The sequence below is a fragment of the mitochondrial genome of Capsicum annuum (genome assembly GCF_002878395.1).
Source record: "Capsicum annuum cultivar Jeju mitochondrion, complete genome".
Classification (NCBI taxonomy): Eukaryota; Viridiplantae; Streptophyta; class Magnoliopsida; order Solanales; family Solanaceae; genus Capsicum; species Capsicum annuum.
In genome coordinates this window covers 5,001-20,000 of record NC_024624.1, presented here as the reverse complement: position 1 = coordinate 20,000, position 15,000 = coordinate 5,001, and the positions used below count along the sequence as shown (strand labels likewise).

The following is a 15,000-nucleotide window of genomic DNA, read 5'->3' as shown; positions in this document are numbered from 1 at the left end:
CCTATCCTTTCAATTTTTTGATTCCCAGGTTTATCACTGTTGGAATATTTTTGTTGACGACTTGGTCAGGGCGGTTCACTATTTCTTTGCTGAAGGCGCTGTTAAGCCCTGACGTTTGAATTCCAATTTCATTGCCCTGACAAAACTTCATGATCCCCACTTCCAGAAAAAGATCGAAAAGATGGGGCGGTCGGGGACTTGAATGAATGTTATTAGCTGTGAATTCGAACTTTTTGGTATTCTTTTGATATATTTGCAGGAACATTCTATGGTCTTAATAAGAGGAGGTAGAGTGAAAGATTCGCCGGCTAAACAATGATTTGGTTATGCCCAGCCCACTAATGGGGGGCGGTGGCTAATCCGTACACGCGGTGGGGGGTGACAGCCAGAAATGAGATTTGGGGAACGAAGTCAATCGATGCGCTCTCTAAGGGAGAAGACAGGAGCTTTGCGCTTAGAGAAGTCCCTTGGCCGGACAGAGCGCATCTTCTTTTGCTCATTTTTCAGGGCCTTGCCTTGTTGGCCTACCAAATAAACAGGCTTTTTTTGATTGATTCGCTTACGGGTCATTAACTAAAGACCTTGAAGTCGTGACCCATGAGCTAGCTGAGGAAAGCGATATCGCGCGTAGACATCAAGCCGTAGCGCGCGAACCAGCAACCCCTCTTTATGATGCTTTCCACTCTTTCGAGAGGATTCAGTTATTGAGTCGGTGAGCTGATCTCGCCTTTTATCTGGACATTGTGAGTTCTCCCGATCATGACGACGAAGCGAGTGAAGGGTAGCACTGAACTGGCAAAGAGAATGAATGAGATTATGGGGCTCCGGTTCCATCGATTTTGACTTCATTTTACTTAATAGAAAGAGGTTGCAAAAAAGGAAGAGAATGGATCCACTCAAAAAACTTTGTTCGGAATCTAACTCAGAGAGGCAGTGTTGAGTCCATGCAGACTCTAAATTCGTCTAGCGCTTCAAACCATATTGGATTACTAGATAAAGAGCGAGTGATCACCCATGAGGAAATGGGCATTGTCTAAATCCCTGTTTTAAGAAGTTGAAAGAACGTTTTCGCCGTATCCTTTACAAGCTTTTACACGAAGCAATGAATGAGTTGCTCGACGGCATTCATCTGTCTTTTCAGTAAAGCGAGTCTTTCAAGTAAGCCCGCCTAACATGAAAGTCAAGCCTTTCACTTCATTGTTCAAGTCCTGCCTTCAGAGAAAAGGGTACAGGTCGGTTTGTTGTTTCGAAAGATTCTCGCACACGATTCAGTCTGCCTCTGTCAAATAAATAAAGTGGATGGAGAGCCTTCTTATCCTTTTAGGTCCGACCTCTCTCTTCCACTTTCCACCCCCCTAAGCTTTACTAAAAGGAGGGTCATCAACACCGTCAGAACCTCGCATTTGCGGCTAAGTGTCCCTCCGCGGTAAGGAATTGATTTTCTTTCTTTCCCTGCAGTGCTATAGTGCGCTTGGACTCTATCTCCGCTGTCTGGCTTTCATGAAGAAAGATTGAAAGCGTCCTCTTCGAGCGACTGCGTACCTCATGTCAAAGATGTTCGTGTACTTTAGAATTCGAAATAGGACTGTTAGCGCTGGTCTCTAGCCACCTAGAACTACCAGAGACTCGATCCACCTCAGGAACATTCAAAAGACTAAAGCCACCTGAAACTCACTGATTGTCTCATGCCACCTCGGAAGAGAAGACATATTCTCAGACAGAAAAGAAAGGACTTACCACTTGGCCACACTCAGAAGCCGGAGTCTGAGCTAGTAGCTAGCCTCAGGTATAGAACTGGAGTTCTCTATCAGGGAATTCCAGGAGTGAAATAGTATGGTTTGATAGAACCAGGTAGTAGTTGGTCGGAAAGGAAGAGAAAGATACTCCAACGGACTCGGGCAATCCCTTTACGAATCAAAGGGATTGGGCTGATTGACCCCAGGTTCCGGGACGATAATCAGGTAAACAGTTGAAGTACCAAAGAGCGGTCCCAAGGGACGGAATCAAGGAAGCAAACTAAGAGCCAAAGCTCTTAGCCTCCTAATATGAGGATTCGTCTCACTAAATGAGTTGAACTGAGTTCAACGAATCCTCAGATTCCTTATATGTTCAACTCATTTCGAGTGACAAATGTTCCTCAGATTCCTCATCTCTTGGGCTTTCTCCGGTTGACGTTGAAGCCAAAGAAACGGGGGGGAAGGGCACAAAACGTAGTTACCACACCCATTCCCATTCCATTATTGATTCGAATAGCTAAGCGAAGGCTTAATTGAATGGACGAGTAAGGGAATACGAGCTCCTTCATCTCCTTATATACGTCGCCATGTTCGTTGACGGCCGAATAAGAAGGGGGCCAAACAGCCACTTGACGGAAGTTTTAGGGGTGAGAGCAGACCCCGAATAGGGTGAAGGGGATGCCTCATTGGCAGCCGAGAGCAGCCTATTCTGTCTGTAGCAGCTTCTTCTTTCAAAGGCAAAGGCCTTTATAGACTCGTACAAAGAAGAAAATAAGTTCCATGACATGGCACTTGCGAGGGAGTTTAGTTCATAACCTCGTAGGCCGGGAATGCCATCAAGAACCCTTTTCCTCTCGGTCTCAGTGTCAGCCAAGTTAGCATCGGCTCCATCATTTGAAGCTTATGACATTGATGAGTGATCCAACAGTCTTGAGTGGCAGTTCTCCAAGGAGAAGGGATCCCAGGTAGGAGAGCCAGCCGGGCCAGGGGAAAGAGGTAGTCAAAGACTACCCGGGAGTAGGTTCTGGAATTTATTCAGAGTTGCCACTCCTCAATCTTCGAAATTCCAGCGATAGAGGACTTGATACTTATCTTCGACAAGCCTTGATCTGTGCTGAAGACAGATTCTCTTATCGGCTGAGGAAATAGGTAGCCACCCATTCTTCCTTTCCGACCTTAGCTTAGCTGCTCACGCCAATGCTCATGGGTATGGGGCAATAACTGCTGCTACTGTTATACTCCCACACTATAAGAGACGGCTCATCTTCTATCTAAGACCTCCTCAATGAGAGGATGCCTGAATGCTACTTTCGTCTACGTATGGCTTATATTATATAAGCAATCCTCCTTCTATGGTCTTAGGCCCAGTTTCTTTCAACTAAGATTTATACTAAGCTTCCTCCCCCTGAAGCCTGAGTCAAAGAATCCGTCGATTCCAATTCCACTATAGGAAGTGCTGTTATGATCGATTTTCCTTCTCCTCTTCATTAATAGCCTGGGAACTTAGATTCTGAATTAGAGTATGGCAGGTCCGTCTTTGACCTTTGACCTTTGACCGGTTCGGGTTCGGGACTCGTTCTATGACCGTACTCCTATGTTTTGGGAGTCTGAGAAAGCTCTTCGTCCGCATTCGCCAAGCCTAACAAGCCTTGGAAGTCGGCTAAGGCGCAATGCTCCCTATTTTCCGTGCTAGCTTTTGGGTCTGCTAGCGCTTCGATGCTTTCGATTCTTCTTTCCTAGGCTATTTCGTACGTGTAAGCTTTCGAAGTCGTATATCGAATGAGTGGATATTCCCACATCCTCCCTTCATGCTAAGACCACTTTGTGTACCGCGTCTTCTATCGCTATCTACAGTGATTCTCCCGTCTAACCGGAGTGAGGACTCAGCAGGAATAGCCGGACGCGAGAGAAAGACAAAAACAAGGCTTCTCGCGGCCCTATCGAATCCGTTCCCGAGTGAAGGTCACTTCACAAGTTGCCTTCTCTGGTCTTGCGGCGCACTCACTCCCTTTCCTTCCGCTCACTTCTGGACCCTTCGCTCCCGGTTAGTGCTCTTTGGCCCGGTCTATTCTGTCTGATATGATATCATATAGCCAGGAAAAAGGGATCTACTAGTCATCGCCTTTGAGCTGGTATTACCTGGAGTCGGCTATTCCTGATTCAGCAAAGGAAAGAAACCTTGATCCCAAGACTAGCACTGACTCTATTATGAGACCTCCCTCTGTCGCAATAGAAATCGAGAATGGAGGTGACTTCGCTACACTTGTTTATAGTTGGAAATTCCAACTCGAAGGCCCTAGTACTACTGACTTTGCACCAGAAACAATTGAAGCCTTTTTTCGGCATCCCTTCTCAGACGTCTTATTCCTTGCCTTAGTAATGTGCAATCAGCTACTTGGCACCTTCCCTTATTCTCCCTCCTTTCCCTTCCTTGCAAAGGTCTTATAAGGCGATGACCCTACTTACACGATATGAGAATGGTTCGACACTTTCAACCCCATAACCCACTTCCAAGACTTTAGGACTAACTGGATTTCTTTCGACTTAGTTCTCTGTTCGTCTCGGGTACTCGCTCTGCTAATTGGTATGATAACCAGTAAAGGGAAGGTACATAGTCATCTTTTCCAGAGCACCCTAAACCGTAACAGCAAGACCAACGGATATGACCAAAAATTCCTTGTCACGAGCTTGGCTTTGGGGACAGTTTCACCGACCTAAGAACCATTTCCTTTAGCAGCGGCGGAGGATATTATATAAAAGCAAAGAAGAGAGCGAAGCTCCTCTCCAACCAGTCAAGTGGCCCAAGGGCCACCTTTCCTGGATTAGAAAGAAAGCTACTAACAGTACCGTGCAATATCTGGCCTAGTGCAAACCATGGCATACATCAAACTACCAACTGCATAAGAATAAGGAACAAGAGACATTTCCTTCTTCTCTTCATCAGTTGATGGACTTGACTTTTCTTTAGCCTCTCGGCTTCGAGAAGCCGTGGGCCCAGTAGTGCTTTCTTAAAGCCTGTAACCCGCTCGACGTAAGAACCGATCTCAAGCTGGATGAGAAGGGAAATAAAGACTAGTGAGAATAGCCGTAATTCAACTAGGCCTTGAATCAGTGGTTTACAGAGACAATTAGTCATCTGCTTACGGCTAATCTGCTCTTCGAATCGTCATCTTAGAATAGGTTGGAACTATTTCAAGATGATAGGCTTATTCTGAAAGTACGCATTTCTTGCTCTAAGTCCGCTGGGTTGGATCGAACTAGTAGGTTTGGCAGGAAGATAATGGCATAAAAGAAGCATTCCACTTTTGGAAAGAGAAGAGTCAGTCTGATTATAGATCCCTCTGTCTTGCATTGGGTTAACTGGAGCTTAGATAAAGCGATAGGCAGAAGAGAGAGAATTAGTCCGTCTTTATAGACTGACTTTCCTCGCATCAAAGCTTTCCGGTTCTCTTCCTTTATGAAGAAAGGAAAGGCTTGTTATCGACGAAGAAGATCTTTATACTGTTCATCCTAAGAAAAGAAGTTTTCACTCGGTACAACTATTCTATGCTAGCATAGCATGCTTCTACTTATGTTGTGTTGCAAATTCCGGATCAGGAACAATCCTTTCTTATTCGTTGATGCCAGTCTAAAAATCCGTACTTGTTGACTAAATTTCGGCTTTCTAGCTTGAAGCTTAAGGGCTAAGGGAAATTCATCCTTGGATCAATGAAATAGTTGAATTAGCGTTGATGCAAGAAGCAACCTCTTATTGAAATGACTTTAGGAAGTGCCTAACCTTTCTCCTTCGATCCGATCCTTTCTGTGACCCGAAATGAACTTATTGTCTCTTCGTCTCTTGCCTTTGAATCGGATATTCCGATGAAAGCGGATTCTCTTTCCGTCCCTCGTCATCGAGAGGAAGAATCGCTATCTATCTATCCATATACGTATCAACAAATGTGGTTCCAGGGATCGGTCGATTGCCCCTCACCAGCAGCTAGAGGAGGAGAAAGGAATGATGTCCCGGCCTGGGCTGGGCACCTATCAGCCAACTATTCCTTTTTGGAATGGAAAGAAGAAAGGATGGTCGTAGATCACTGATGTCGAATTCACGAAAAAGATCATATGTGAAAGAATCGTCAGATTATGGGTTCCCGGAGTAGACGGAATGGAGAATGAATGAAATAGAATAGTCTGGCAGAATCGTATGATAGGGAAAGTGCGGAGCCTCCCACTTGTCTGGGTTACCGGGCTGGCTAACCTAACTATGAATTTCTATCAATGTCGGGATAGACAGAGGTCTAGGATAGTACGCTGTCGGAGTGAGACCGGGGTACAGTAACGAAGTTAGACCGAAATGAACGACTCAATTCCTCTAGAAGAAAGGAGAGAGAAAGAACAACCAATTCTATGAAACAATATCGTCATTTACTAGAATCGGTTGCTACTAGTCCGGGTTACCTCAGAGATAGAGCCATTAGGCGAGAAAAAACAACCTAGTTAGTGCACTAACTCAAACCTAGTTCTTGCACGAAATGTCCTGCTAACATAGGAGCACTCCTACTAAGAAATGGAAGAGCAAATTTCTTTCTGTTCGACGACACAATGCCTCACCTGCCCTCTGCTACACATCTCTTTCGTTCGCCCTAGACCCACCCACCAAATGGAACTCTGCCCTTTTTGTTGGGTTAGAGCGAGTATGAAGTCAGGGAGGAAGAAGAGGGAAGAAATAATATAGTAATATTAACCTTTCCTTCGCTCTATTCCCAAGTCCTGGGCTAAGCTGAGCTTCGAAGTCGGGCTTTCTTCCTAATCTCATCTACTGAAAAGGGGGCCGGGCGTAGCACGTTCTTTTTTGGGACACATAGGCTATTACAGACGCATCAAAAAAGACTTTTCGAAGCGCGGAATCCCAGAATGGAATCATTGCAGAAGAAAGGTATAAGGCTTGGGAACCGGAACAGGATTAAGCCTTTAAGCATGCAGATGAGTGTTTGCTGTCAGCCCCAATCCTTCGGTTTCCGGATTGGAATAAGGAGTTCCATGTTCATACTGACGCATCACTCTATGCCATTGGATGTATGTTGGCGCAAGAAGGGCCGCTTGATCACTCCATCTACTTTGAAAGTATACGACTTTCCGCTTGGGAATTATAAAACCACCGAACCTTCTTTATCATGATTCGACCCATACCTCAGACCTAAGATCGAGCACCAGAGCTGCTCATAACAACGTACCAAAAAGAAGAATGCGAGAAGTTCATATTCTCCAGATTCTACTATAAACCAGGTAGTGAGGATGAAAAAAAGCATAAGCTACCTCGTTCGTGCTCCCGTCTTTCCCGCTGCCATCTTCGGTGGATGCGCCCCTTCACTTAAAGGCGGATAGGGCACTGAGCCAACCTTTTAGATTGAATAAAGTTACAAAGCTAGTCACCTCACCTCTCTTTCTTACCCGCCCTTATTAGTAGTAGGCAACCTTTCTTTCTCGCCTTTCTTCCAGCTTTTTCCAGATAAAGGTCTAATAGAGTTGCGCTTTCTTAGTACATTGCCTTTCATTACCAATCTGTCGTTTTACAGCACGAAGTTACCTGATGTTCGCTACTACTAATAAGGGCGGAGAGATGTTAACCTTTCGCTATTAGTAAGCACTCCCCTAGTTTTGATCTAATGAGCTTTCTTTACGTTGAGTTAATTAACCCGGCGGGTTCGCCTAGATGCCTAGTAAAGAACGAGCTGGTGGGAAAGAGCTGGAGACGAGAATCCCGTTGAAATGGAAAGTCCTTGGTCTACATACATTAGTAGTAGGTTACGCTCCTATTATTGAAAAGGAGTTATCCTCCCCCCTTGGTCGAGTTGGCTTAAGCCCGAATCCATCCTTACGGAAGAAGGGTGGGATATCGGCTACGAGAGATAGTCCTTGTTGTTCACCTCCGCCTCCCGACGCTGCTGACCCCTACCGGGACCTTTTTCCTTTATTCGCTACAAGACTGGTCCCAAATTCTAGTTCGTTGCACTCACCCTTCGTTTCTCTTAATCATTCATGACCCCTGAATGGAAGATAAAAGACTTTACTAAGCAAGCTGTCTGTCGGTCCCCGTTGGTTAATTGTGTCAACAGAGGCAAGGAGTACCACTGGACTATCCCACTAGCGATCCTACTTCAACGACATTCTCGTAATACGTAAATTCTCCCTATCCTGTAAGAGTGACAGCCGTAGTGGAGATCGATGAAGATCTTTATTCAACAAAGAAAGGGCAAGCACCGAAAGACAGGAATGATCAAAGAGAGGCCTCAGCTGACGCTAATAAAGCCAAAGAGCAAGAAGGAGGTGATGATGTGATTCCTTATGTACCTGTGTCTGTGTCGCTTGACAAGTATACCTATTAATCAGTTGACCTATCTCTATTTGTGTTTTCTTCTAGGTCGGCTGACCCTGGTCTTCTTTGAGTTTATGATATTCCCCGCTCGTCCGAGCTTTTGTAGGCCGAAGCAAATGCTTAGATGAGAAGAAGTCAGAGCAAAAGTCAAAACAAGAAGGACAAAGAAGTCTCTTCCACTCCTCTAGAGGTTGAGGATGAGGAAGTGATGGGGACGACGATGCTCGTTCAAGATAAGATGACGACTGGCTGACTTACCGAACGGACACTTTGATCTTGATCGTGCAATCTAAGTCGCAATGAAGGACTATCGCACTGAAAGTGGTACTGAGACTGTCCCTACCACTACCCTTTATCAAGCTGGTTTACAAGAGTTCTGGCTTTCCCAACCGGACAAACTTCTAGGGAATCAAATTTCTTTCCCCTATTCTATTTATATGCGGTCCTAACCTTGCTACTCTTACTTCCACTAGCAAGAGAACTTCTGCTCGTAACATACCCCTAGGGATATAATCTTACTTCTTGAAGCGAGCTACTTTAACTGCCAAAGGAGCGGGGCAACTCGAGTTAGACGAGAGGCAGGGATGTAATTTCAAAGAGGCTCGACCGGACCCAAGAACCGGACAGAAGACAGGCCCCACTGTGATACCTCTTTATTCATTCGTCACACATCTGGGGATAGTATCTACCTTCTTTTATATGTCGATGATATTTTTCTCACAGGTAGTGATCAACAGGGAATACTTGCTCTTCTTTCGTTCTTGCATGCTCATGAAAATATGAAAGACGTCGGGCCTTCTCCACGACTTTCTTGGTATGGAAGTGTATCGGCAGGGGCGCACTCTTATCCTTCGTCAGCAGAAATATGCCCTAGATCTCTTGCCTCGTGCAGACATGCTTGATTCTCGTCCTTTGGCCACTCCTCTAACTGTGGAAAAGGGCTGATTGAACTCTATCAAAGACCTCTGAAATGTCTCCGAGGACAGTAAGTCAGTTTGATTTCTTCGGATTCGTGAACCTAGGATTAGCATCCGACGGTTTCATTCCATTGCCCGCCTCGTAATGAGGAGGTTGAGATCACATGTCGAGTTGGAAAGACCGACGCGTGCAGTAGGACAGAGATTTCTTCGTCGGGAGAGCTAGAGCTGGCACTAACTAATAAAGAAAGGATGGTGACGGTGGCCAGTGTAGGCTTGCTTCGCCCTATTACTCCTGCTCCAAAAGTCGTCGCTCAAAGGCAGAATTTCTCGGAAGCAGAATGCTTTGTAATTGAAGCTGAAGATAAAGAGTCAGCGAAGGGAAAAAGATGTCGAAACCTACCATTTCATTTAGGCTTAGTTCCCCAGTATAGTTTCCAGGGAGAAAAGAGAGGGAATGAAAATGCTTTTTGATCTTCTTGGTTCACCGTCTATCTTTATTTGGGATTGGTCAATCCTTCTGCTTATGCTTATGGGCTCAGGAATAGAGTCATTGGGTAGGGAGCACACTATAGTTGGGGACTGAGTGAGTGAAGGTGCCAAGGTCGGTCACTCTCAGAGGCCCGGGCGTACCTGTGTGGCTAGCCCAACCCATCTACCCAGAACTAAGCAACAGTGGAAAAGTCAGGAATATCAATAGGCAGCTCGTCGAAGCTTAACCAGGCTTTTGCTTTTGCTTTTATACCTTGATTAGACGGAACTACACCTAAAAGAACAGTGCTAAAGAGGAACTCCACCCTGCCCTAACCTAATCGTTTGGAATTCAACCTTTTAGCAGTGTATATAAACCAGAAGTAGTTATAGATGCAGACGATAAGTTATCGTCTTATCTTCATTTTATTTAAAGACCTTGTAGGGGTGGGAATAAGAATTTAGATAAGCTATGACTCCAGCATAAAAAAGAGCACATTAATCCCGGAGCTGTGGATGATTGAGAGAGCTAGCTCTAAGATCTTTTTCGTAGTTTCCCTTTAATAAGTTGTACTCATTGGTTTTGCTGAGAAATGATTGGGAGAAGGATAGTGCACCATCCATCAATCCAATCGTACTATATCTGTCTACCCCATCCTGCCAAGTAAGAAGGTAGCCTTCATTCAATAGAATACCATCCTAAAAGAGAATCAGTACTCGGGAATACAATGACTCTATCCTTCCGAAAAAGTCCTCATCTTCTGGAGGCCAAGCCTTTCCTGAAGAAGCCATCAATCCCTTGAAGATGCTATCCATCTATTGCGACTCTTTCAATCCTAGGTCTATCCTTAATGAAAGTCCAAACAATAAGGCATCCTTGTCAACAATCCTATGGTAGCGGTTCCTTCGAGTAAGAAAAAGGTACTCTTTCCCACGTTTGGTGACTTCCCTTCTGTGTAGACTGCCTAGCAGGCTTTCAGTCTTAGTACTATGGTGGCCGACCAGAAGAAAATCCATCTTCGTGGGTAAGCTATCGAACAATCTACTTACCATCCCTCTGACGGTTAGCCAAGTACAAGTCCCTCTGCCTCTAACTCCGCATATAGTTTCCCATCTCCCAGTGGAGCCGAGCCATCTACTTCTCTAAGACCTGTTCCCAGGGATCCAGATCAATATGCCTCGGAGTGGGAAGGAAATTACCCCGGCCATCGATCTAATGCTTTTCCATCTATCTCCGAGACCATCAAAAGTGGCATAAGAACCACCTGGATTCCATTCCTTTGATCTATCTACTTCGTCCGAACCAAGTAGGTAGGCTCCATCTTATTCTATTTTTCCACTGTCCAGGGCCGTACCCTGCAGAACAAGGCCTTCTCTTTCGGTGCTAGGCGAGGTTTGGAACCCTACCATCTATTCTATATGCATCTCAATTGCTTCGCACCTCTGCTTGGAAACCTCCATACAACGCCCCTTGTTTTGTTCTAGCCGCTAACCATCTAACGATCTTCTTCCATATAATAAGATAGATGCCTTCATCCCACCCACAACATAAGCGGGTGTGAAAGCCCATCTGCGCTTGCCAATGACCGGAAAGAAAGCGCTCTGCTCAAAGAAAGGCTTGAACAACGGATAACAGAACTTTATGCAGCACTTGCACCTCGCTCTTATAGTATAACATTCTTCTTATGGTCAGGGGTAGCGAGACCTGAAAGAAGCGTTAAAGAATCGAAGGGAAAAAAGAACAAGAAGTGCAGCTATCTCCGCCTCACAGCATCAGTTTACCGCACAATATTTGCGGTTCACTTCGTCACACTCTCGATTAACAGAAGGGGGATATGGTTCAACCCCGGTCTACAGGCTCTCGATCTTTATCTACAGGGTGCTTTTAACTCTCCCTTTCCCCCCTTTCTTTTGAATGCCAGGGATGGAAAAGCAAAGATCATATCTTGATGCGTGTACCGTACTGCTATCCAAACGAAGATTAATTACCTACCGACCATGTTCGTTCTCTGTGTTGGGCGGCTTTACGCTATCGATAGAGGAAGTTGATATGCGAGATGGACAAAGTCGGCTTCATCTAATGCTTGCTCTCATCTTGCGAAGAATGTTTTTAGTCCTTTTCCCTGTCTGTCTACTGAAAATGGCTTAGGAATAGGTCCCTGCCTAGTGGTTTTGGAATAGATCAATCCCTGCTTTGGCTGTCTCCTTCCATTCTTATCTTACATGTGCATTTCTGATTCAATTGCATAAGCCCTAGTTTCGACTGACGCAGCAATCCTTCCCTCACATCGGATTCACTTGTCCCACCCTCGCTTCCTCCTTGTACTAGATTTTTCCAAGAATTCCCCCTGAAAGCGAGAACGCACTATATGCCTTTAAAATAAAAAGAAGGCTGGAAAAAAGAGAGAGCTCCTTTCTTTTCTAGCTTTGGCGGGAGGAATGAAAATCCTATCCTATACGAAGGCCTATATACAAAAAAAGCACTTTGCCTAGAATCCCAAGTTGCCTCCCCGGCCGATCGCATCCACTTTTTGAGCCCCTCGCCTTTGAGTACGGCAGCAGCTCAGACATAGACCGAATTAGGGGCCTAAACTCTTGAGTAGATTGCCCATGGAAAGGAGCTTACTCCAAGATCTGACTCCCCCCGTGTAGGAGTTCGGGAAGGCCAGAAGTAAACAAAGAGCGGTAGAAGAGAATAAAGTGTTGCGCCCATTCTTTTCTTTCATAGCTGGAGCAAATGGAAGGAGACGTCGTGCAAGCCGAAGACTTTGACAGGTGTCGGTAGGCACGCCTCTGATAAGGGCTCGATCCTGAGAATCAATCCCAATCGAATCTATGGAAGGGAGACCCTCTATCCTCTTAATCTTTAGAGTAGATATTATATATAGGATAATCAGTCCACTGCGGTGCCCAAGACAAGGCAAGATGAATAGGAATGTTGAAGGGACATAAGGCTCAGCTAAGGTAAGGAAAGACCCTGACCATCTAGGTCACCAATCTTCTTTTTTAGGGAGTCGGAGACGATCGAAGAGGCAGCAAAATAGGAACTTTCGATCAGGGAGAGCTCAACAAGGTCGAGACCAAGATGATGGATATTCCAAGGAAGATCGAAGAAGATGAATGAAGGTTTATACCTACCCCTAACTGGCACTATGAATCCAATCCCATCTACATAGATGTTCCTAGCCACGAGATGAGGGGGTTCTCTCTTACTGTTAAGCCGTCTTCAACTCTTCTTTCTTTACTCCTTTCCGCATCGGGGCTGATAATTGGATAGAATCTCCAACAATAAAGAAAGGGGGCGTATAAATTGGGTTTTTGGCTCGCAATAAAGATAGGGTCCTGATCGAGCAACTAGTAGTCCTATCTATCCACCTCTCCAGACACAATATCTTGAGTACCTATGATGGTGACCACATCTGCTGGCATGTGATGTTTGGACATAGAATCGAGTCCTTGTGAATGGGCAAAGCCAGGTGCTCTTATTTTACGACGGTAGGGACGATTGCTTCCATTACTGACCAGAAAGACACCAAATTCTCCTTTAGGTGCTTCAACTGCGGTATAGGTAGAAGGAGCTGGTACGGAAAAACCTTCTGTATAAGGTTCGAAATGGTGAATTGAGGTAGAGTAGACCGATGATCCTGTAGTCATTTGGCCGGCTATTGAAAGAAAAAGCTTGCATCTGCTTCCCCTATTATATAACCGGTCCCATCTCTCTCCAAACCTAACGTGGTAGTTTCCCATCATAGGGCTTTCTATCTATAGATTAAGCCATTACCAAGGAGCTAATTCGTTCAGAACTCAGTTGACTGCTTCTATAGAGAAGGCGGAGCGTCCTTGGCTCAGCATTATAGCACATAGGGCTTCGGCGCTACTACAGCGCTTCGCTAACTCGAAGCGCCTCGCTATGAGAATCTAGCTTCGCTAACGCTCGGCTAAGTCTTGAACCTTCGCGCTGACCGTTCGCTTTCTCAGTAGCAAAAGCGCTTCTCTTTGCCCCTTAACCTTAAGTAGAAGGACAAGAAAGAGATTATTGGTTTTCTTGCTCCCGCTTCCTCATCTGCGCTCATCAAGCCAACTTTGCTCTTTGGGAGGTGAAAGAGCGGTTGAAGCGGACATTTCGAAATGACAGCGTCGAAGATATATTTCTATATATACACGGTTACGGTTATCTCGGACTGCGTTCCGGAAAAAGCAGCCTACTTGTGGGGCACTGTGTACTTACAGCCTCTACGATAAGCAAGTGAATGTGGCCGGTGCGTGGCGAACGGTTCATCAAGCCATTTTTCGCCTCAACTCCCTAAATAGGAATAGGGGGGTAGTTTCCAAATTCGGGTAAGAAATTCGCACCTGACTGTGATAGCCCTCTCAATACCTTATTGGAGCTTTGTAACTAGTGGCCGGTTTCCCGTCGCGTCAGCCTTTTCCCAGTGCGCGGAGCCCCAACGAGGAAGGTGTTAGTGCTTTATCATTGGGTCAATAATGTTAATCCCTCTTTTCGTGCTACTCCTAGGGCGGGAAGAAGATAAGAAAACGCGAAGCGTTCTCTTGCTTTCCCAACCAGTTGTTTCTAAAGACTGCCCTCTCTCGGCTGGATCTTGGTCCAGCCTACTACGAGGATCCCGTATCCAGCAACCCAACCTATACAAAGGGCATCAAAGCCCCTTGACTAGGTTGGAGCTATAAAGCTTACCTTATTTATTATTATTAAAAAGGGAAAGGGCCTTTTCAGCTGGTGCGCAGGAGCGCACTTCCATTTTCCCTTTACTAGTAGGGGGTCCCGTGGTTCCTATGCCGCCGCGTTTCCCGGTCCTTTTCTTTTAGTGCTTCGACCCGAAGCGATAGCTTCTAGCTAGTTCAGTGGATAAGATGGCTGCGCTCCAGCTCACTCAAGAATGGGACGGCAGTGGTCCGCCGGCAAGCTCGTTCTGATCTTGGACGCAGTACATTGGAATCCTGAAGCACCACCACGAACGCTACCGCGCGTCCGCCTGCGGTGCGGTAAGGCACCACCCTGTTGTGCCAGCAGCCAACTCCGGCGTGTCAGCTTAGTTATCCTCATCAAACCACTTACTTGATGTCTAGCTTCCCAACTGGTAGACGGTTCCTTTTCCCCCAAATCAATGAAGAAGGGAGACGTAAGTTGATTCTTCCGAAGAACCGGAAGCGAAGCGCTATGCCGGGGCGGGGGGACGGAAAAAGAAACGGCTCCGAAGAAAAAAAATTGGGGTTCCCAATGCTTCTCCACGCTCAACGAGATGCGCCAACCTCGGGATGCTTTACTCCTAACCCCACAAGGTTCCGAGACGGAGCTTAACCTGAGTCTCGGTTAAGAACGGCGATGATATACGTTTCACACGGCGCACGATTCCATGGATAGTTTCATTCGAGATCGTGATGGAGGACATAGCTTACGATCATCGGCTTTGATCATGCCACTAGGCATTTGATTAAGACATTGCACAATGATCCGAACACTTTGTCGCATCTCTTCGATACGAATACAGTAACG

The 15,000-nt window shown here is 45.8% G+C and overlaps 2 protein-coding genes across 2 annotated transcripts in view; one reads left to right on the top strand and one right to left on the bottom strand.

Annotated features, from left to right (window-relative positions):
* Positions 1–7,434: 7,434 nt before the first annotated feature.
* On the top strand, positions 7,435–7,764 carry orf109b (hypothetical protein). The gene has a single exon. The coding sequence runs from the start codon at positions 7,435–7,437 to the stop codon at positions 7,762–7,764; it is 330 nt and encodes a 109-aa protein (YP_009049638.1).
* Positions 7,765–12,848: 5,084 nt separating this feature from the next.
* The window catches only part of nad7 (NADH dehydrogenase subunit 7), a 5,278-nt gene continuing 3,126 nt past the window's right edge, over positions 12,849–15,000 (bottom strand). The window contains exons 3-4 of the mRNA in view: positions 14,855–15,000; positions 12,849–13,110 (exon numbers count right to left, since the gene is read on the bottom strand). The exon at positions 14,855–15,000 is cut by the window's right edge and continues 565 nt beyond it. Of these exons, the coding sequence (YP_009049635.1) occupies positions 12,849–13,110; positions 14,855–15,000 (408 nt within the window). The remainder of the gene's footprint in view (positions 13,111–14,854) is intronic.